At 45.6% G+C, this 23,429-nt stretch overlaps 1 protein-coding gene and 1 long non-coding RNA gene across 9 annotated transcripts in view; one reads left to right on the top strand and one right to left on the bottom strand.

Annotated features, from left to right (window-relative positions):
* LOC309643390 overlaps window positions 1-23,429 on the top strand; it is a 2,123,356-nt gene that overhangs the window by 1,480,357 nt on the left and 619,570 nt on the right. The window lies entirely within an intron of this gene.
* LOC309643464 (uncharacterized protein) overlaps window positions 1-23,429 on the bottom strand; it is a gene marked incomplete at both ends in the record, with an annotated part of 203,918 nt that overhangs the window by 170,071 nt on the left and 10,418 nt on the right. Inside the window, one exon of the mRNA XM_082426204.1 lies at window positions 20,520-22,428. Coding sequence (XP_082282330.1) covers window positions 20,520-22,428 — 1,909 coding nt within the window. The remainder of the gene's footprint in view (window positions 1-20,519; window positions 22,429-23,429) is intronic.

Below are 23,429 nucleotides of genomic sequence, written 5' to 3'. Positions count from 1 at the left end.
AAAAACATGTTACGTAACGAAAAAGAAATCCATAGATATTAATGAAAACTGGGGTATGTGGGCAAGTATCAAAGCCTAATGAATTTACTAACAAATGACATTCTGTACCATACATGCAATATTATGAAAGTGAATTTTGCCCACTCTATTTTAGTGAATACTATTAACCAAAAAACACGATGGAGGTGATAGAGGTGAATGAATTCCTAGCCAATGCATACAGACAGAGACGATAAATCAGTAAAAAATGCACAACAAGCAACAGAATGCAACAAATGTGAATGTATAGGTAGCCACAACATATATAGACAAGTATTTCAATGAAAACCGGTACAAAGCAGACAGCAAAATAGTAAGTGTAAAAGAGTTTCATTATTGTGCTCATTCATATTTTTACCCAGCAAGTAACAGGTATTAAGCCTAGGAGAAATATATCTTTCCATGAATATAACTCATATAATAAGCAGAAAGGAAGCTTAAAAAGTATCAAGAAGGTTTTTGTATTTATCCTAGAACTTAGAATCATCTTCCACATCCAAGAAGATGACATCCCAAGACCTCAAAAAACCATCATCCCTAGAATCCAATTAAAAAAGATTTTCAAATGTAAGAAAATCCAAAGGACTCCACAACATTGTTTTAGATAAATGTGGATGTTTGTGTTTTCTTTTTTTCTTTTGCCGCGCCGCGTGGCCCTGGCCGTGAAAGCACCGAGTCCTAAGCGCTGGACCGCCAGGGAATTCCCTAAATGGGGAATTAGAGATGTGGGGGCTTGACTTTTTCTTTTTCTTCTCCGGTAGCTAAGATCTACAAGCGAACGATGGCTGTTGATCAATGTGCTCTCTGTGTTAGGAAGGAAATAACTGTAAAAATTGAAAAGCAACCTTGCCTTAGAAGCTACATATCACACAAAGGAAATAGTCCTTCTGATTCAATGTAGAAGATATCATTTAAAATGTTTAATTGGTCAAATGTCTACCTAGTTTAAAAATTAGAAAGAATAGAACACTGAAAAGCAGCCCCCTAGATAACCACTTTGGTTTCTGGTTTCTAGGAAGCATCATTTCTAAAACATACTTCTAAAATGTTTCTATTCCAAACTGTCAAGTGCCAGCTGTATTCAGAGAGGCAATAAAAGAAAGAAAACGGAGTATGACTTTTCTGATAGGCTGCCCTTCCTGGTGATCCCCTGTTCTGGCCTTACTTTCCTTCTTAGTCTGTTAATGTAAGGATTTGCTACCATCAGCTTTGTTTTGCCCTGCTCTGAGCAGATTTCCCTCTGTGCTGTTTCTGCTTTAATTTAAAATCTTTGGCTCCCATCAACATTCCATGGCAAACTGCCTCTTTCTTGAGAGCTCCTCTATGCTTTCCCTCTTCATTCTTATATTTTTTTCCCATCTCTTGGTTCCTGTTGGCCTGTGCTAATGAAAACAATCCTAAACTTGCTTACGTTTGACTCTGTGCCTCCCTATATAGCCCAGTACTCTCCATCCTCTCTCCCTATTCTCTCTTTTCAACTAGTCGAAATACTAGTGGAGGGAGACCATTGGAGATGAAACATCTTGGTATATATCGCTAGTTTTCTGTGTCACCTGGCTTTTCTATGTTTCTGTTGAAACACTCTTTTGAGAAGTCTCTGATTTCATTTTCTACATGGGTACCCTTTAAGGCTCAATATTGGAAAAGAAGGGGATCAGAGTGATCAACCCAATGTGGTATCCTAACGTAACAGATAAGGAAAGCAGCAGGCTTTGTGAGGCAGTCAGTGATTTGTCCAAAGTCACACAGACAGTAAACGTCAAAGTCAAAACTGAAATTAGGTCTCCAGACTTGTAGTTCAATACTTTCCCTCATTATTCCACGCTATTTTGAATCTCCTCCTCAATTTAGGGGCAAAAGAAATCGAACGCAAAACTTTCCAAAGTTTCTTTTCTTACCTGACATGGTCAGAGAAGAGGAGACATCAACTGCAGGTACAAGGGATGAGGAGACAACACTAGAGGATGTCTGAGTGGCTGCAGCTGAACGGCGCACGTGTCCAGTACAAAGGTCACTGGTTACTGGTCCAAACGGCTCCACGGAAACCCCAAGACCTCTACCAAGTGGTAGTAGGTTTGGTAGGAGAGTGATGTCACAAAGCAGGCAGTTGAAAGGTATGAGCTAGCCAATAGGGAGGTCCGATCCCCAACAGGAGGGCGGGCTTGGGTGAAGAGAGCGTAGGAGAGCTAAAACAACCCCTCAATTTCTGAGCTCTGGGGAGGAAATCCTAGAAGACAGATTTACCTCCCCCAGGCTCTTCCATTAGGGAAATCATTGCAACATTTCTTACAGACGTTCATTAATATAATTAACTAACAGTTACTTATATTCTACAGAGTATTCTATTTTATGTATCATATACTTAGAGCTATATAGATCTTATTTAACTAGTATCCTTAGGAAGGAAAGAGCCATGTAGTTTGAACTATTACAGTTGTAACTTGGTTAAAGAGCAGGGTGAAGTTTGTTGAGTGTACCCTGTGGAGAATGTTGTGGTCCAAGGCTCTTCTCTTTTAGTTTCTTCTCCTTGACTCCTACCTTCCTTGGGCTGGGCTAGGCTGGGGGCCAGGTTGGACTTGCGACTTAACATTTCTCTTCCGCTTTCTTTTTTTTTTTTTTTTTTCTTCCATTATGGGCATTGCTTCTAGGACAAGCCTTGATCTTGCATTGGATGTTCCTTCCTGTCAACTTCCAGCAGCAGGAGTCTTCTTTTCAGTGCTTGATGCTTCACGAAATAGACTCTGCCCATTGGCAGCAAATACCAGAGAGCCAGGAGACAGAGCTGGTTGCAGACCTTTCCTCTTCCAGCCTTTGGTTGCAATTGTTTTGCCCATGATTTGCTAGCTCTAGTTCCTTGGGCCACACAGGTATCCTGCCATCCAGCTCTTTTTATATGTGAGAGACATTCTGAACACTGTCCCTCTTTCTTTGCACAGAAGTATATACAGTGTGGCAGTTACCGTAATCTCCTCCCCCTTGCAAACAGCCCCTCTAGAATCTCGGACCTCTAGGACTCTCTGTCTTGCATGCTTGGGTGCAAGGCCAAGCACAATGAAGAGGAGAATAATTAGAGAAAGAGGAGGACATTGGTGGAGAACTGGGAGCAGGTAAGGTGAAAGGGCACCGGAGAAAAGAGATGCATGTAGGTTTTTTGGTTTCTGTGGGAAACAAGTTGACACACTTGGGCCTCATTTTGTATTAACAGAACAGAGAGTTGTAGATATAAGTAGCTAGATCGTGCAGCAACTGCCATGAAGTCTGTACACTGAAGAGAACAGTCTCACATCTAGTTTTCATTTTGTTTTATGTCATATTACCTTATTTATAGCATTCACTGGTATGTTTGTAGAACGCAGATGTTTTCAAATGCTCTGGTTTTGTCTACATGGTTATTTCCTTGTCCTATTTGTAAGGAATCCAACATTGTAAGACATATTGCATGTTTTTCTCTTGACGATTGTTTACCTTGAAGCGTCATGAGCTAACTTGAGCTGTTGGATTTTGTGGAGAAACTTTAAAAAGGGTCTGTGAAAAAGGCATTGTGGTGAGTCGCATTATGCACCCGAGCGTAAGGAGCAGATATCTGCCACCAGCCCAGCTTGGCCTGGATTGCCTCTGTGTTAGTTCCCCTGGTTAGTGCTTTTCTCCCTAACCACTCTTGTGACTGTGATAATGTGAGTTAAGGGCTGAGTTGCTAGTGATTTATGTGTGAGGTAGGCTGGTTTGAGGGAGGAAATCTATGGACCTAGTCATTTTCCTTGGTGGTAAGCTTTCAGGGGTGCAAAGATCGATCTTCCTGGGGACTTTTCTGGTACCAGGAAGATATCGCATAGATGGGACCTCCAAAGACACACATTTAATTTTTAGGCCTGTTGTTCCTATTATGGGATGTGAGTTTCTTCACTGATGGGGATGCTGCTTATCTGAGAAGAAACTGTGAAAGGTGGTGTAGTATAGAGGTGTGGCTTAAGCTTTTAAGTTTTCTTCAAGGTTTTTCCCCTAAGCTTCATACTTCAGACGGCCTACTTACATGAGACTAGTATGTGATGTCAGGCTAACAACTTCCTAAATACCTGCAAGCCAGATCAGTGTCTCTTTTCTCTATATTCCCATGGAAATCAAGGGTCCCGCCGAATTTTCCATCGAAACAGTTGATTTGTGCTGTCTCTAGGAATTCTACAGGGCGTACCGTTGCTTCCTAACCGGTGTCATTTGGGAGATCGATCCCCCTCTGTACGTTCAAATGATTAATTTTGAGACTCTGCTCATGTGTGCAGTAAACCCTTTAATTCCCTAAGACCTTCCTTTCCTCCATCTCATACCCCATGAAGCCCGCTTCAGTTTATCTCCTGAATTTCTTTGGAATCTGTCAGCTCTCCCTCAACATCCTAATACTGAACTTGCCTGTCTGTTGCGATTAGGTCCTAACTAGTGTCCATATATCTTGTTTCCCTCCAATCCATTCTTCACACAAGAAAGCTTCAAAGCAAGTTGGAACATTGCTCATAAACATCGCTCACAAACATTGTTTTGAGAATAGAAAACACACTGGTGGCCTTTAAGACTCTGCGTGCTCTAGAATCCTCTCTGCTTCTCTAGCCCCATCTTGTGCCACGTTTGCCCTCACTTTCTATGCTTCAGATACACTGAATTAACCTTAGTTCTCACTCATCTGACAGAAGTCAGTTGAGAAATTATTTTTCACTGTGATTCCTAGCATTAAGGAATTTGATGATCAGGTTTTGTATGAGGACTAAAGCTAAACTGGGAAGTGGAAGAATTGCGTTTCAACTGTTTCAGTCAACACGCATGTATTAATGATACCTAAGTATTGAACACCGGGCTAGGTTTCATGAGGGATACAGAAGTTCTGGCCATCTCTGGTTTTGGGTATCCCTTATTTGTTGAGACCTTTGCGTTGTTTGGTTGCCTTTTGTCTGTTTTCCAGATGGGAAAACAGGAACAAGGGAAGTATAGGTTATTACTAGGTGGGGTTGAACAAGTGGAGCAGCAAACTGCAAAGCAGAAAGAAGAGGGACGTACTATAGAGGGATGTGATTTCCATTTTCAAGGCGCCTGCGTCCTGTGCAGGGAGACAGCCTAACATAAAATGTGCCTAACAAAAGATCTATTGACTTCTTACTAAAAATCTCCAGTTCATATAACCCAGGGGTTTATACCTTCTCCTTTAAAAGTTCTATTCCTGGGACTTCCCTGGTGGTCCAGTGGTGAAGACTCTGCGCTTCCAATGCAGCAGGCGTGGGTTCAATCCCTGGTTGGGGAGCTAAGATCCCACATGCTGCGCAGCCAAAGAAATTTTTTTCAAAAGTTATACTCCTGTGTTGTTGAATTTAGTGGTTTAGATTTTGTTTGAATGTTAAGAAGATTTCAGTTTATTTACCAGGAACAAACAAAACATAATGTAAAAATAGTTTCCCAGAAACGATTTCCATCGTTCTCTTCTTCCCTTTCTCCCGCAGACTGACTGGTGTTTCATCTTGACAAGTTCTCTGAAGTTCTCTGTCATTCCATAGGAAAGCGGTCTGGCTTGGAGGTTGCAATCCCAGGGAATTTTTCATCAGCGGGGAAGTCTCCATCACTACAGAGGAATCAAGGTTGAAGTCAGTCCCGGGTAAGTGAGATGCTCCCCCTAAACACCAACACAGCAGTCGTGTACCTTTCAAGGGGTTCAGGGGCAAGATGGGCAAGGCATTTCTACTAACTCTTCTTAAGGATCATGGACAGTGTGCCCTATGCTACGAGGTAAGCGGTGACTGTTGTAATTCTTACTGGTGATCATTTCATGTCACTGATCCTTGGCTCTCTTTGTATCTCATAGGACTGTTGTTAAGTCCAATACAAAATGAGTCTTCTTTTTAAAAAACTGAAATGTTTTACAAAGCCTAGCATTCTCATAGAGAGTCCTTTGAATTCTCCCCACTTTCCCGAGAGGCTAAGAACACTTCACACCATGAACTAGGAGAGGGGGTAGAGCCCTTTCTGATGAAATATAGAAACAAAGACAGAGTCTTAGCCTGCTTGCTCTCTGGACAGGATCTCGGACCACAAGGTCTTAAATCCTGGTATAAATGACGGAAGTGAGGACAGTTCAACTGGCACTCTCATAACAAGAGTTCTGAAACACCTTCCAAAGAGACTGTAGCAGTAGACGAGGGAAGGGAGTGCTACAGTGTGGTAGTACAGGGGGAATGCTCGGCTACAGCAGTGAAAAATGTGGTACCTATTGGTGTGCTCTCGGGGTTCTTGTACATGTAGCATAGATGACCTTTACAGTGTCCCTCCCACCTTCCCACCTGCATTAGGTGTTCTGTTTTTTTGTTTGTTTGTTTGTTTTTAATTTACGTTTATTGATTGATTGATTGATTGAACTTATTTATTCTACGTATTTATTTTTTTGGCTGCACTGGGTCCTCATTGGTGTGCACGGGCTTTCTCTAGTTGCGGCTAGCGGGGTCTACTCTTGGTTGCGGTGTGCGGGCTTCTCATCGCGGTGGCCTCTCTTGTTGCGGAGCATGGGCTGTAGGCGCGTGGGCTTCGGTAGTTGCGGCTCACGGGCTCTGGAATGCAGGCTCAGTCGTTGTGGCACATGCGCTTAGTTGCTGCACGGCATGTGGGATCTTCGCAGACCGGGGCTCGAAGCCGTGTCCCCTGCATTGGCAGGCGCCACCAGGGAAGCCCTAGCTGTTCTTATATAGAGTCTAAAAACAGAGAGCACTGAGAGAAGGTAGTGGTTATTAAAGGCTCAGGATCTAAATTCTACCTGTCTCTACACCCCTTCCCAGCTGTCGATTTGACCCCGTTTGTGAATGCCGACCTCATTCTTCAACTTTCTCTGCCGTTTGTATACTCACCTTGAAAACTTGTTTCTGTGATGCGTTGAGCAGACACAGGGTGGCAGATTGCAGAGGTGGAAGCTGGTGGTCGGATATTTGCGGGCTGAATCTCCTTCAGTCCCATTCCCATTTCTGGTTGCGCAGAGGCCCTACTTCCTGTGTATGACGCGGAGCCATAGGATTGCGGGCAGGAGCCAAGTTCTCCATACAGTGAAGACCCCAGTGTGCCTTGGTTATAGTAATATACCTGGCTTCCTTCCTGGTAGGGAAGTGACAGGCGGCTATGCCCCTGATTTGTTCGTGGGCCTCCTGATACAGCAGTTCCCTTGGCTCTGGCCCTGTCGTCAGCTGCCCCTAGGAGGACTCTGAGCCCTAGCCACTTCTCTGGTAGATTTGCCTATTCCCCCACTATAATCACACCTGAATAAGGCAACTCAAACCTTTCAGAGATGTGTCGTGAACCTCTTGTTTTCTGAAATACCTATCTGGTGGTTGTGAGACTTAAGGCCAACCTCCCCGAGAGACTTTGTTTCTATTTCTCCTAGTAAACCTAGACTCATCTCCTGTCACCTTCAACTCTACTCCAGTTGTGTTCTTTCAACCCAGACCCCTGACCCTGCTTTTTACTTCTGCCATTTCATCCTCACTCCTGCTTCCTTTCCTAAATCCATACGTCTCTTTTGGCCTTCCTAGCCCTGGGCCAAGTTCCTTCCTCTTTCCTCAGTTTTTACCCCTTTCCTTCATTCTCCCATCCAACTTTCAGGCCTTCCTTTCTCACGCCCCAGTTAGCAGCATCTCAAAATTGGAAAGGTTTATTACTCATCTATTAATTCTATTCCATTTACTTATTCGGTTCTATACCTATCTTACCTATGTATGGAAGAACCGCTGGTAGCCAAGGTGGCAGCAAGAATCCTAGCAGCTGTCACCTGACGTATCCGTAGTAGTCAGCAATTTCCATTTCTTTGTCCCTCTGGGTGAAAAATTGCAGCTTCCCCGAAGAGGTGTATCTGGCAGCATTCTCCCGTTGTTGTTGAGCCCGCCTCTTCATGGCCTCTCGCTCTGGCCTCTGCTCTTGTTCGATGGGCTTTGACATGACTGGCTCAGGCACGTTGGGTTCCCTCCATGGAACTCGTTGCTTGCTGAAGTCTTGGAGTAGAAGTTGGGTTTGGAGCTTGGGTGGGGACTGGCGCTTAGTCACAGCAGGGGGAACAGGCTCGCGCTGGAGAGAAGCGCCAGATGAAGTTTTGTAGGGTGCAGGCCTAGGAGCAGCAGGCTGAGGGACACGAGGCTGGGTATGGTTGGTCCAAGCCGGTTGGGTTGGGTTGGCCACAGTTGGCTGAGCTGGTTTGGCGGGACCTGGCAAAGAGGCAGGAGCTGGCTGGGATGAATTGACTGCAGCAGGTTGAGCTGAGTCAGTAGAACCAGGCTGGGCACGGTAAGCCACAGCAGGCCGATGTGAGGCCAGAGACTGTGGCCTCCGAGGAGCGGGTCGAGCTTGAGGCTTGTCCCAGGCAGAAAAAGGCAGAGGTATCAACTTGACCTTCCCAGGAGGAGGCCGCTCACACTGGGATGGAGATGGACACTCTGTTTCAGCACTGCTGTCTGGTTTCTGGGCTTGGACTTGCGTTTTCTCAGGCCTCTTACCCTCACGTGGGGTATGCCGCCGTGGCTGGATCGCTGGGGGTGGCTGGGGGTCTTTGGGGTTGCTTGAATTTCCCAAGAGCCGACAGGAAGAGAGCCCAGTTTTCGTCTCATTCTTCTTCCCCAGCGCATGAAGAACCTTCACAGACTCCAGCATGCGCACGCCAAGGGAGGTTCGAGGCTTTTGAAAGCTCTCTTGGCGAAGCTCAGTTTGGTGTTCCTTTCGCTTCGTGTTGGGGATTGCTGGCTTGTCTTCTGCCTTGACTTTGTTCCCTGACTGCTTGTTCTCTTCAGCCTTGTTTCTTCCTCTGGTCCTTTTGGTCTTTTCCTGCCCATGGCTCTCAGTTTTGCTGATCTTTCCGGATGCAGCTTTCTGAGGTTTGCCTTGAGAGTGCTTGGCCGTGTTCGCAGGAGCCCTGTCACTGACTGCAGCAGTGCATATAACCGCTTCTCCCCCTAACAGGCACTCTGGATCCTTTGGCTGGATTTTGGCCTTGGGAGCACCACCGATAGGCTCAGCGGCTTTCTGTTTGTTCTTCCTGGGTTGATCAGAGGGAACCTTTACGACACTTGGCTTTTCCTGCACCTGATTCACCTTAATGGCTCTGGTGTCTTCAGCTTTGATCACGTTGGGACCTTGGGATCGATCAAGATCTTTCCAAGAATTAAAGAGCTGGGGAAGGTGAATATCCTCCGCCAGTGTAGTAATGTCTGCAAGACCACTGCTAGGTTCAGTCCCATTTTCAAGTGTCCCTAGGTCCTGACGACTCAGGCTGTTCTCTCCCAGATCAGCATTTTCAGAACCAGGCTGCTCCTCTTGGCTGAGGGGATCGGTGCAGGCCAGCGGCTGGGGAATATCAGGGATTCCCAAAGGGAGTAGTGGAGGATCTTGGTTTTCTATTGGGATCTGGTAGGCCTCCAGAGGCTTTGACAGCTTGGTTTTGATATCCTCCACGTTCTTACTCTCTGTTTGTCCCTGGCTTGGAGCTGGAGGCAGGGCCAGGAGACGCCTGGCACTCTGGACTGGAGCTGTCACTGAAATGTCCCCAAGTTCAGATGGTGGGTTACTCTCAAGTATGTGACTGTTTCTGCTACTGCAGGACTTGGGGAGTTCTTGAGTTTGTGTCACACAAAACGTCTGGCTTGGAGGTTGCAATCCCAGGGAATTTTTCATCACCAGGGAAGGCTCCATCACTACAAAGGGATCAAGGGAGAAGTCAGTCCCTGGTAAATGAGATGCTCCCCCTAAACACCAACACAGCAGTCATGTACCTTTCAAGGGGTTCAGGGGCAAGATGGGCAAGGCATTTCTACTAACTCTTCTTAAGGATCATGGACAGTGCCCTATGCTACGAGGTAAGCGGTGACTGTTGTAATGCTTAACTGGTGATCATTTCATGTCACTGATCCTTGGCTCTCTTTGTATCTCATAGGACTGTTGTAAGTCCAATACAAAATGAGTCTTCTTTTTAAACAACTGAAATGTTTTACAAAGCCTAGCATTCTCATATAGAGTCCTTTCAATTCTCCCCACTTTCCCGAGAGGCTAAGAACACTTCACACCATGAACTAGGAGAGGGGGTAGAGCCCTTTCTGATGAAATACAGAAACAAAGACAGAGTCTTAGCCTGCTTGCTCTCTGGACAGGATCTCGGACCACAAGGTCTTAAATCCTGGTATAAATGACGGAAGTGAGGACACTTCAACTGGCACTCTCATAACAAGAGTTCTGAGACACCTTCCAAAGAGACTGTAGCAGTAGACGAGGGAAGGGAGTGCTACAGTGTGGTAGTACAGGGGGAATGCTCGGCTACAGCAGTGAAAAATGTGGTACCTATTGGTGTGCTCTCGGGGTTCTTGTACATGTAGCATAGATGACCTTTACAGTGTCCCTGCCACCTTCCCACCTGCATTAGGTGTTCTTTTTGTTTTTTTGTTTTTTTTAATTTACGTTTATTTATTGATTGATTGTTTGAACTTATTTATTCTACGTATTTATTTTTTTGGCTGCACAGGGTCTTCATTGCTGTGCACGGGCTTTCTCTAGTTGCGGCTAGCGGGGTCTACTCTTGGTTGCGGTGTGCGGGCTTCTCTTGTTGCGGAGCATGCGCTCTAGGCGCGTGGGCTTCGGTAGTTGCGGCTCACGGGCTCTAGAATGCAGGCTCAGTCGTTGTGGCACATGGGCTTAGTTGCTCCACGGCATGTGGGATCTTCCCAGACCAGGGCTCAAACCCGTGTCCCCCGCATTGCATTGGCAGGCGGATTCTTAACCACGGCGCCACCAGGGAAGCCCTAGGTGTTCTTATATAGAGTCTAAAAACAGAGGGCACTGAGCGAAGGTAGTGGTTACTGAAGGCTCAGGATCTAAATTCTACCTGTCTCTACACCCCTTCCCAGCTGTCGATTTGACCCCATTTGTGAATGCCGACCTCATTCTTCAACTTTCTCTGCCGTTTGTATACTCACCTTGAAAACTTGTTTCTGTGATGCGTTGAGCAGACACAGGGTGGCAGATTGCAGAGGTGGAAGCTGGTGGTCGGATATTTGTGGGCTGAATCTCCTTCAGTCCCATTCCCATTTCTGGTTGCGCAGAGGCCCTACTTCCTGTGTATGACGCGGAGCCATAGGATTGCGGGCAGGAGCCAAGTTCTCCATACAGTGAAGACCCCAGTGTGCCTTGGTTATAGTAATATACCTGGCTTCCTTCCTGGTAGGGAAGTGACAGGCGGCTATGCCCCTGATTTGGAATCTGAGATGGTGCTCCCTGAGCAAGCCTGGCAGAAAGTGATGGATATAGAGGGACCATGTTATTGGCGTCTGAAGTTTTATCATACTGGGCTGCCATAAACATGGAGGAAGCAGCTGGGTGCCAGTCAGTGAGTGCCAGAGTAAAGTCTCCGAGTGAAGAGGAATTCTTTTCAGTGCTTCCTGTGATGTCCCACTCAAGAACACCTGGATAGGAAGGAGCTGAAGTGGAGATCTGGCTGTGGTCAGTAACTCCAGATAACATAGTCGTGCTGGAATGTTGGTAAAGGTAGGCACTACCCATGAGTGTCTGGAAAGAGGTACCGGTAGCCGATGCCGAACTGACGGCAGGGGCAGAGACTCTGGAGAAGTTGCAGACACTTCGTGTTAGGGAAGTTGCATTGCTCACCACAGGAAGAGAATGCTGCAGAGAATTTAGAGTTCCAAGTAGAGACGGATTTTGGAAATTTTCTGTAAGAACAAGAGGGTCATGAAAAACTCAGGGAGGTTGAGAAATTCTCACTACGTTTGAGGAACAGCATTATCTTAAGGTTCTTGCTCTCAGGACACCTCTACTATCGACCCTTCCTGAGAAACCCAAAATCAGACAGTTAATGATGGCTGTAAGGACTGAGCAGTTTTCCACTCTTCTGTATTAACTGCCTGTGCTCCCATCTTGGGCACAGATGGGCAGAAGAGCCAAGTGGTATGGTTCAGACATTGTTCTCTAGGCTGGAAGCAACCTTCTCCCTGCCCTGTCTTTCCCTTCAGCCTGCACTCGTATTGACTTCTATGCTATTTCCTAGACTGGAAGCATTTTAGAACTAGGAGGCCCTTAGAGAACTTTCTCTTTTTTCAGTCTCATTTCACGAGTAAGGAAACTGAGGCTCAGAGAGGTCGGGTTGACTTGTTCAGGTTCTCTCATTATGTTAGTGTCATTACCAGGTTTCAGAACCTAAGTATCCTGACTTCCTTGCCAGGACTCCACTCTGAGCATGATAGTGCCAGAAAGCAGGAGAAATAGAACTTATAATATAAGCATTTTTTTTGTCCATTAGAAAACAGTACGGCCATTACCATTGTCATCTTCAGTGTCTCCCTTTGCTTGTGCAGTTCCCACGCTATTACCTAGAGTTGACGTATAGCTCAGTCCAACTGGTGAACTGAAAGAGTCATGTTTGCCCTCTTCAAGCCTGGTTTCTCATCCTACCTCAAAATGATTACCCGAAAGTGGATTTCTTAAGTGCTTTTGGAAAGAGAAAAGTTATCTGATTACTTCAGATTACTCATCTATAAAGTGGTTATAACACCACCACCAATAATAATAGCAGTAATAATTAATAGATGAATAAGCTGATCTATTGCGTATGATTTATATGGAGGAAGATACAATAAGTTCTAGAAAGACAAAGAAAAATCATGAAAAACATGTTACGTAACGAAAAAGAAATCCATAGATATTAATGAAAACTGGGGTATGTGGGCAAGTATCAAAGCCTAATGAATTTACTAACAAATGACATTCTGTACCATACATGCAATATTATGAAAGTGAATTTTGCCCACTCTATTTTAGTGAATACTATTAACCAAAAAACACGATGGAGGTGATAGAGGTGAATGAATTCCTAGCCAATGCATACAGACAGAGACGATAAATCAGTAAAAAATGCACAACAAGCAACAGAATGCAACAAATGTGAATGTATAGGTAGCCACAACATATATAGACAAGTATTTCAATGAAAACCGGTACAAAGCAGACAGCAAAATAGTAAGTGTAAAAGAGTTTCATTATTGTGCTCATTCATATTTTTACCCAGCAAGTAACAGGTATTAAGCCTAGGAGAAATATATCTTTCCATGAATATAACTCATATAATAAGCAGAAAGGAAGCTTAAAAAGTATCAAGAAGGTTTTTGTATTTATCCTAGAACTTAGAATCATCTTCCACATCCAAGAAGATGACATCCCAAGACCTCAAAAAACCATCATCCCTAGAATCCAATTAAAAAAGATTTTCAAATGTAAGAAAATCCAAAGGACTCCACAACATTGTTTTAGATAAACGTGGATGTTTGTGTTTTCTTTTTTTCTTTTGCCGCGCCGCGTGGCCCTGGCCGTGAAAGCACCGAGTCCTAAGCGCTGGACCGCCAGGGAATTCCCTAAATGGGGAATTAGAGATGTGGGGGCTTGACTTTTTCTTTTTCTTCTCCGGTAGCTAAGATCTACAAGCGAACGATGGCTGTTGATCAATGTGCTCTCTGTGTTAGGAAGGAAATAACTGTAAAAATTGAAAAGCAACCTTGCCTTAGAAGCTACATATCACACAAAGGAAATAGTCCTTCTGATTCAATGTAGAAGATATCATTTAAAATGTTTAATTGGTCAAATGTCTACCTAGTTTAAAAATTAGAAAGAATAGAACACTGAAAAGCAGCCCCCTAGATAACCACTTTGGTTTCTGGTTTCTAGGAAGCATCATTTCTAAAACATACTTCTAAAATGTTTCTATTCCAAACTGTCAAGTGCCAGCTGTATTCAGAGAGGCAATAAAAGAAAGAAAACGGAGTATGACTTTTCTGATAGGCTGCCCTTCCTGGTGATCCCCTGTTCTGGCCTTACTTTCCTTCTTAGTCTGTTAATGTAAGGATTTGCTACCATCAGCTTTGTTTTGCCCTGCTCTGAGCAGATTTCCCTCTGTGCTGTTTCTGCTTTAATTTAAAATCTTTGGCTCCCATCAACATTCCATGGCAAACTGCCTCTTTCTTGAGAGCTCCTCTATGCTTTCCCTCTTCATTCTTATATTTTTTTCCCATCTCTTGGTTCCTGTTGGCCTGTGCTAATGAAAACAATCCTAAACTTGCTTACGTTTGACTCTGTGCCTCCCTATATAGCCCAGTACTCTCCATCCTCTCTCCCTATTCTCTCTTTTCAACTAGTCGAAATACTAGTGGAGGGAGACCATTGGAGATGAAACATCTTGGTATATATCGCTAGTTTTCTGTGTCACCTGGCTTTTCTATGTTTCTGTTGAAACACTCTTTTGAGAAGTCTCTGATTTCATTTTCTACATGGGTACCCTTTAAGGCTCAATATTGGAAAAGAAGGGGATCAGAGTGATCAACCCAATGTGGTATCCTAACGTAACAGATAAGGAAAGCAGCAGGCTTTGTGAGGCAGTCAGTGATTTGTCCAAAGTCACACAGACAGTAAACGTCAAAGTCAAAACTGAAATTAGGTCTCCAGACTTGTAGTTCAATACTTTCCCTCATTACTCCACGCTATTTTGAATCTCCTCCTCAATTTAGGGGCACAAGAAATCGAACGCAAAACTTTCCAAAGTTTCTTTTCTTACCTGACATGGTCAGAGAAGAGGAGACATCAACTGCAGGTACAAGGGATGAGGAGACAACACTAGAGGATGTCTGAGTGGCTGCAGCTGAACGGCGCACGTGTCCAGTACAAAGGTCACTGGTTACTGGTCCAAACGGCTCCACGGAAACCCCAAGACCTCTACCAAGTGGTAGTAGGTTTGGTAGGAGAGTGATGTCACAAAGCAGGCAGTTGAAAGGTATGAGCTAGCCAATAGGGAGGTCCGATCCCCAACAGGAGGGCGGGCTTGGGTGAAGAGAGCGTAGGAGAGCTAAAACAACCCCTCAATTTCTGAGCTCTGGGGAGGAAATCCTAGAAGACAGATTTACCTCCCCCAGGCTCTTCCATTAGGGAAATCATTGCAACATTTCTTACAGACGTTCATTAATATAATTAACTAACAGTTACTTATATTCTACAGAGTATTCTATTTTATGTATCATATACTTAGAGCTATATAGATCTTATTTAACTAGTATCCTTAGGAAGGAAAGAGCCATGTAGTTTGAACTATTACAGTTGTAACTTGGTTAAAGAGCAGGGTGAAGTTTGTTGAGTGTACCCTGTGGAGAATGTTGTGGTCCAAGGCTCTTCTCTTTTAGTTTCTTCTCCTTGACTCCTACCTTCCTTGGGCTGGGCTAGGCTGGGGGCCAGGTTGGACTTGCGACTTAACATTTCTCTTCCGCTTTCTTTTTTTTTTTTTTTTTTCTTCCATTATGGGCATTGCTTCTAGGACAAGCCTTGATCTTGCATTGGATGTTCCTTCCTGTCAACTTCCAGCAGCAGGAGTCTTCTTTTCAGTGCTTGATGCTTCACGAAATAGACTCTGCCCATTGGCAGCAAATACCAGAGAGCCAGGAGACAGAGCTGGTTGCAGACCTTTCCTCTTCCAGCCTTTGGTTGCAATTGTTTTGCCCATGATTTGCTAGCTCTAGTTCCTTGGGCCACACAGGTATCCTGCCATCCAGCTCTTTTTATATGTGAGAGACATTCTGAACACTGTCCCTCTTTCTTTGCACAGAAGTATATACAGTGTGGCAGTTACCGTAATCTCCTCCCCCTTGCAAACAGCCCCTCTAGAATCTCGGACCTCTAGGACTCTCTGTCTTGCATGCTTGGGTGCAAGGCCAAGCACAATGAAGAGGAGAATAATTAGAGAAAGAGGAGGACATTGGTGGAGAACTGGGAGCAGGTAAGGTGAAAGGGCACCGGAGAAAAGAGATGCATGTAGGTTTTTTGGTTTCTGTGGGAAACAAGTTGACACACTTGGGCCTCATTTTGTATTAACAGAACAGAGAGTTGTAGATATAAGTAGCTAGATCGTGCAGCAACTGCCATGAAGTCTGTACACTGAAGAGAACAGTCTCACATCTAGTTTTCATTTTGTTTTATGTCATATTACCTTATTTATAGCATTCACTGGTATGTTTGTAGAACGCAGATGTTTTCAAATGCTCTGGTTTTGTCTACATGGTTATTTCCTTGTCCTATTTGTAAGGAATCCAACATTGTAAGACATATTGCATGTTTTTCTCTTGACGATTGTTTACCTTGAAGCGTCATGAGCTAACTTGAGCTGTTGGATTTTGTGGAGAAACTTTAAAAAGGGTCTGTGAAAAAGGCATTGTGGTGAGTCGCATTATGCACCCGAGCGTAAGGAGCAGATATCTGCCACCAGCCCAGCTTGGCCTGGATTGCCTCTGTGTTAGTTCCCCTGGTTAGTGCTTTTCTCCCTAACCACTCTTGTGACTGTGATAATGTGAGTTAAGGGCTGAGTTGCTAGTGATTTATGTGTGAGGTAGGCTGGTTTGAGGGAGGAAATCTATGGACCTAGTCATTTTCCTTGGTGGTAAGCTTTCAGGGGTGCAAAGATCGATCTTCCTGGGGACTTTTCTGGTACCAGGAAGATATCGCATAGATGGGACCTCCAAAGACACACATTTAATTTTTAGGCCTGTTGTTCCTATTATGGGATGTGAGTTTCTTCACTGATGGGGATGCTGCTTATCTGAGAAGAAACTGTGAAAGGTGGTGTAGTATAGAGGTGTGGCTTAAGCTTTTAAGTTTTCTTCAAGGTTTTTCCCCTAAGCTTCATACTTCAGACGGCCTACTTACATGAGACTAGTATGTGATGTCAGGCTAACAACTTCCTAAATACCTGCAAGCCAGATCAGTGTCTCTTTTCTCTATATTCCCATGGAAATCAAGGGTCCCGCCGAATTTTCCATCGAAACAGTTGATTTGTGCTGTCTCTAGGAATTCTACAGGGCGTACCGTTGCTTCCTAACCGGTGTCATTTGGGAGATCCACCTCTGTACGTTCAAATGATTAATTTTGAGACTCTGCTCATGTGTGCAGTAAACCCTTTAATTCCCTAAGACCTTCCTTTCCTCCATCTCATACCCCATGAAGCCCGCTTCAGTTTATCTCCTGAATTTCTTTGGAATCTGTCAGCTCTCCCTCAACATCCTAATACTGAACTTGCCTGTCTGTTGCGATTAGGTCCTAACTAGTGTCCATATATCTTGTTTCCCTCCAATCCATTCTTCACACAAGAAAGCTTCAAAGCAAGTTGGAACATTGCTCATAAACATCGCTCACAAACATTGTTTTGAGAATAGAAAACACACTGGTGGCCTTTAAGACTCTGCGTGCTCTAGAATCCTCTCTGCTTCTCTAGCCCCATCTTGTGCCACGTTTGCCCTCACTTTCTATGCTTCAGATACACTGAATTAACCTTAGTTCTCACTCATCTGACAGAAGTCAGTTGAGAAATTATTTTTCACTGTGATTCCTAGCATTAAGGAATTTGATGATCAGGTTTTGTATGAGGACTAAAGCTAAACTGGGAAGTGGAAGAATTGCGTTTCAACTGTTTCAGTCAACACGCATGTATTAATGATACCTAAGTATTGAACACCGGGCTAGGTTTCATGAGGGATACAGAAGTTCTGGCCATCTCTGGTTTTGGGTATCCCTTATTTGTTGAGACCTTTGCGTTGTTTGGTTGCCTTTTGTCTGTTTTCCAGATGGGAAAACAGGAACAAGGGAAGTATAGGTTATTACTAGGTGGGGTTGAACAAGTGGAGCAGCAAACTGCAAAGCAGAAAGAAGAGGGACGTACTATAGAGGGATGTGATTTCCATTTTCAAGGCGCCTGCGTCCTGTGCAGGGAGACAGCCTAACATAAAATGTGCCTAACAAAAGATCTATTGACTTCTTACTAAAAATCTCCAGTTCATATAACCCAGGGGTTTATACCTTCTCCTTTAAAAGTTCTATTCCTGGGACTTCCCTGGTGGTCCAGTGGTGAAGACTCTGCGCTTCCAATGCAGCAGGCGTGGGTTCAATCCCTGGTTGGGGAGCTAAGATCCCACATGCTGCGCAGCCAAAGAAATTTTTTTCAAAAGTTATACTCCTGTGTTGTTGAATTTAGTGGTTTAGATTTTGTTTGAATGTTAAGAAGATTTCAGTTTATTTACCAGGAACAAACAAAACATAATGTAAAAATAGTTTCCCAGAAACGATTTCCATCGTTCTCTTCTTCCCTTTCTCCCGCAGACTGACTGGTGTTTCATCTCGACAAGTTCTCTGAAGTTCTCTGTCATTCCATAGGAAAGCGGTCTGGCTTGGAGGTTGCAATCCCAGGGAATTTTTCATCAGCGGGGAAGTCTCCATCACTACAGAGGAATCAAGGTTGAAGTCAGTCCCGGGTAAGTGAGATGCTCCCCCTAAACACCAACACAGCAGTCGTGTACCTTTCAAGGGGTTCAGGGGCAAGATGGGCAAGGCATTTCTACTAACTCTTCTTAAGGATCATGGACAGTGCCCTATGCTACGAGGTAAGCGGTGACTGTTGTAATTCTTACTGGTGATCATTTCATGTCACTGATCCTTGGCTCTCTTTGTATCTCATAGGACTGTTGTAAGTCCAATACAAAATGAGTCTTCTTTTTAAAAAACTGAAATGTTTTACAAAGCCTAGCATTCTCATAGAGAGTCCTTTGAATTCTCCCCACTTTCCCGAGAGGCTAAGAACACTTCACACCATGAACTAGGAGAGGGGGTAGAGCCCTTTCTGATGAAATATAGAAACAAAGACAGAGTCTTAGCCTGCTTGCTCTCTGGACAGGATCTCGGACCACAAGGTCTTAAATCCTGGTATAAATGACGGAAGTGAGGACAGTTCAACTGGCACTCTCATAACAAGAGTTCTGAAACACCTTCCAAAGAGACTGTAGCAGTAGACGAGGGAAGGGAGTGCTACAGTGTGGTAGTACAGGGGGAATGCTCGGCTACAGCAGTGAAAAATGTGGTACCTATTGGTGTGCTCTCGGGGTTCTTGTACATGTAGCATAGATGACCTTTACAGTGTCCCTCCCACCTTCCCACCTGCATTAGGTGTTCTGTTTTTTTGTTTGTTTGTTTGTTTTTAATTTACGTTTATTGATTGATTGATTGATTGAACTTATTTATTCTACGTATTTATTTTTTTGGCTGCACTGGGTCCTCATTGGTGTGCACGGGCTTTCTCTAGTTGCGGCTAGCGGGGTCTACTCTTGGTTGCGGTGTGCGGGCTTCTCATCGCGGTGGCCTCTCTTGTTGCGGAGCATGGGCTGTAGGCGCGTGGGCTTCGGTAGTTGCGGCTCACGGGCTCTGGAATGCAGGCTCAGTCGTTGTGGCACATGCGCTTAGTTGCTGCACGGCATGTGGGATCTTCGCAGACCGGGGCTCGAAGCCGTGTCCCCTGCATTGGCAGGCGCCACCAGGGAAGCCCTAGCTGTTCTTATATAGAGTCTAAAAACAGAGAGCACTGAGCGAAGGTAGTGGTTACTGAAGGCTCAGGATCTAAATTCTACCTGTCTCTACACCCCTTCCCAGCTGTCGATTTGACCCCGTTTGTGAATGCCGACCTCATTCTTCAACTTTCTCTGCCGTTTGTATACTCACCTTGAAAACTTGTTTCTGTGATGCGTTGAGCAGACACAGGGTGGCAGATTGCAGAGGTGGAAGCTGGTGGTCGGATATTTGCGGGCTGAATCTCCTTCAGTCCCATTCCCATTTCTGGTTGCGCAGAGGCCCTACTTCCTGTGTATGACGCGGAGCCATAGGATTGCGGGCAGGAGCCAAGTTCTCCATACAGTGAAGACCCCAGTGTGCCTTGGTTATAGTAATATACCTGGCTTCCTTCCTGGTAGGGAAGTGACAGGCGGCTATGCCCCTGATTTGTTCGTGGGCCTCCTGATACAGCAGTTCCCTTGGCTCTGGCCCTGTCGTCAGCTGCCCCTAGGAGGACTCTGAGCCCTAGCCACTTCTCTGGTAGATTTGCCTATTCCCCCACTATAATCACACCTGAATAAGGCAACTCAAACCTTTCAGAGATGTGTCGTGAACCTCTTGTTTTCTGAAATACCTATCTGGTGGTTGTGAGACTTAAGGCCAACCTCCCCGAGAGACTTTGTTTCTATTTCTCCTAGTAAACCTAGACTCATCTCCTGTCACCTTCAACTCTACTCCAATTGTGTTCTTTCAACCCAGACCCCTGACCCTGCTTTTTACTTCTGCCATTTCATCCTCACTCCTGCTTCCTTTCCTAAATCCATACGTCTCTTTTGGCCTTCCTAGCCCTGGGCCAAGTTCCTTCCTCTTTCCTCAGTTTTTACCCCTTTCCTTCATTCTCCCATCCAACTTTCAGGCCTTCCTTTCTCACGCCCCAGTTAGCAGCATCTCAAAATTCGAAAGGTTTATTACTCATCTATTAATTCTATTCCATTTACTTATTCGGTTCTATACCTATCTTACCTATGTATGGAAGAACCGCTGGTAGCCAAGGTGGCAGCAAGAATCCTAGCAGCTGTCACCTGACGTATCCGTAGTAGTCAGCAATTTCCATTTCTTTGTCCCTCTGGGTGAAAAATTGCAGCTTCCCCGAAGAGGTGTATCTGGCAGCATTCTCCCGTTGTTGTTGAGCCCGCCTCTTCATGGCCTCTCGCTCTGGCCTCTGCTCTTGTTCGATGGGCTTTGACATGACTGGCTCAGGCACGTTGGGTTCCCTCCATGGAACTCGTTGCTTGCTGAAGTCTTGGAGTAGAAGTTGGGTTTGGAGCTTGGGTGGGGACTGGCGCTTAGTCACAGCAGGGGGAACAGGCTCGCGCTGGAGAGAAGCGCCAGATGAAGTTTTGTAGGGTGCAGGCCTAGGAGCAGCAGGCTGAGGGACACGAGGCTGGGTATGGTTGGTCCAAGCCGGTTGGGTTGGGTTGGCCACAGTTGGCTGAGCTGGTTTGGCGGGACCTGGCAAAGAGGCAGGAGCTGGCTGGGATGAATTGACTGCAGCAGGTTGAGCTGAGTCAGTAGAACCAGGCTGGGCACGGTAAGCCACAGCAGGCCGATGTGAGGCCAGAGACTGTGGCCTCCGAGGAGCGGGTCGAGCTTGAGGCTTGTCCCAGGCAGAAAAAGGCAGAGGTATCAACTTGACCTTCCCAGGAGGAGGCCGCTCACACTGGGATGGAGATGGACACTCTGTTTCAGCACTGCTGTCTGGTTTCTGGGCTTGGACTTGCGTTTTCTCAGGCCTCTTACCCTCACGTGGGGTATGCCGCCGTGGCTGGATCGCTGGGGGTGGCTGGGGGTCTTTGGGGTTGCTTGAATTTCCCAAGAGCCGACAGGAAGAGAGCCCAGTTTTCGTCTCATTCTTCTTCCCCAGCGCATGAAGAACCTTCACAGACTCCAGCATGCGCACGCCAAGGGAGGTTCGAGGCTTTTGAAAGCTCTCTTGGCGAAGCTCAGTTTGGTGTTCCTTTCGCTTCGTGTTGGGGATTGCTGGCTTGTCTTCTGCCTTGACTTTGTTCCCTGACTGCTTGTTCTCTTCAGCCTTGTTTCTTCCTCTGGTCCTTTTGGTCTTTTCCTGCCCATGGCTCTCAGTTTTGCTGATCTTTCCGGATGCAGCTTTCTGAGGTTTGCCTTGAGAGTGCTTGGCCGTGTTCGCAGGAGCCCTGTCACTGACTGCAGCAGTGCATATAACCGCTTCTCCCCCTAACAGGCACTCTGGATCCTTTGGCTGGATTTTGGCCTTGGGAGCACCACCGATAGGCTCAGAGGCTTTCTGTTTGTTCTTCCTGGGTTGATCAGAGGGAACCTTTACGACACTTGGCTTTTCCTGCACCTGATTCACCTTAATGGCTCTGGTGTCTTCAGCTTTGATCACGTTGGGACCTTGGGATCGATCAAGATCTTTCCAAGAATTAAAGAGCTGGGGAAGGTGAATATCCTCCGCCAGTGTAGTAATGTCTGCAAGACCACTGCTAGGTTCAGTCCCATTTTCAAGTGTCCCTAGGTCCTGACGACTCAGGCTGTTCTCTCCCAGATCAGCATTTTCAGAACCAGGCTGCTCCTCTTGGCTGAGGGGATCGGTGCAGGCCAGCGGCTGGGGAATATCAGGGATTCCCAAAGGGAGTAGTGGAGGATCTTGGTTTTCTATTGGGATCTGGTAGGCCTCCAGAGGCTTTGACAGCTTGGTTTTGATATCCTCCACGTTCTTACTCTCTGTTTGTCCCTGGCTTGGAGCTGGAGGCAGGGCCAGGAGACGCCTGGCACTCTGGACTGGAGCTGTCACTGAAATGTCCCCAAGTTCAGATGGTGGGTTACTCTCAAGTATGTGACTGTTTCTGCTACTGCAGGACTTGGGGAGTTCTTGAGTTTGTGTCACACAAAACGTCTGGCTTGGAGGTTGCAATCCCAGGGAATTTTTCATCACCAGGGAAGGCTCCATCACTACAAAGGGATCAAGGGAGAAGTCAGTCCCTGGTAAATGAGATGCTCCCCCTAAACACCAACACAGCAGTCGTGTACCTTTCAAGGGGTTCAGGGGCAAGATGGGCAAGGCATTTCTACTAACTCTTCTTAAGGATCATGGACAGTGCCCTATGCTACGAGGTAAGCGGTGACTGTTGTAATGCTTAACTGGTGATCATTTCATGTCACTGATCCTTGGCTCTCTTTGTATCTCATAGGACTGTTGTAAGTCCAATACAAAATGAGTCTTCTTTTTAAACAACTGAAATGTTTTACAAAGCCTAGCATTCTCATATAGAGTCCTTTCAATTCTCCCCACTTTCCCGAGAGGCTAAGAACACTTCACACCATGAACTAGGAGAGGGGGTAGAGCCCTTTCTGATGAAATACAGAAACAAAGACAGAGTCTTAGCCTGCTTGCTCTCTGGACAGGATCTCGGACCACAAGGTCTTAAATCCTGGTATAAATGACGGAAGTGAGGACACTTCAACTGGCACTCTCATAACAAGAGTTCTGAGACACCTTCCAAAGAGACTGTAGCAGTAGACGAGGGAAGGGAGTGCTACAGTGTGGTAGTACAGGGGGAATGCTCGGCTACAGCAGTGAAAAATGTGGTACCTATTGGTGTGCTCTCGGGGTTCTTGTACATGTAGCATAGATGACCTTTACAGTGTCCCTGCCACCTTCCCACCTGCATTAGGTGTTCTTTTTGTTTTTTTGTTTTTTTAATTTACGTTTATTTATTGATTGATTGTTTGAACTTATTTATTCTACGTATTTATTTTTTTGGCTGCACAGGGTCTTCATTGCTGTGCACGGGCTTTCTCTAGTTGCGGCTAGCGGGGTCTACTCTTGGTTGCGGTGTGCGGGCTTCTCTTGTTGCGGAGCATGCGCTCTAGGAGCGTGGGCTTCGGTAGTTGCGGCTCACGGGCTCTAGAATGCAGGCTCAGTCGTTGTGGCACATGGGCTTAGTTGCTCC

This window comes from Balaenoptera physalus (assembly GCF_965194825.1).
Source record: "Balaenoptera physalus genome assembly, chromosome: 15".
NCBI lineage: Eukaryota > Metazoa > Chordata > Mammalia > Artiodactyla > Balaenopteridae > Balaenoptera > Balaenoptera physalus.
This window is presented reverse-complemented; position numbering and strand designations above follow the sequence as displayed.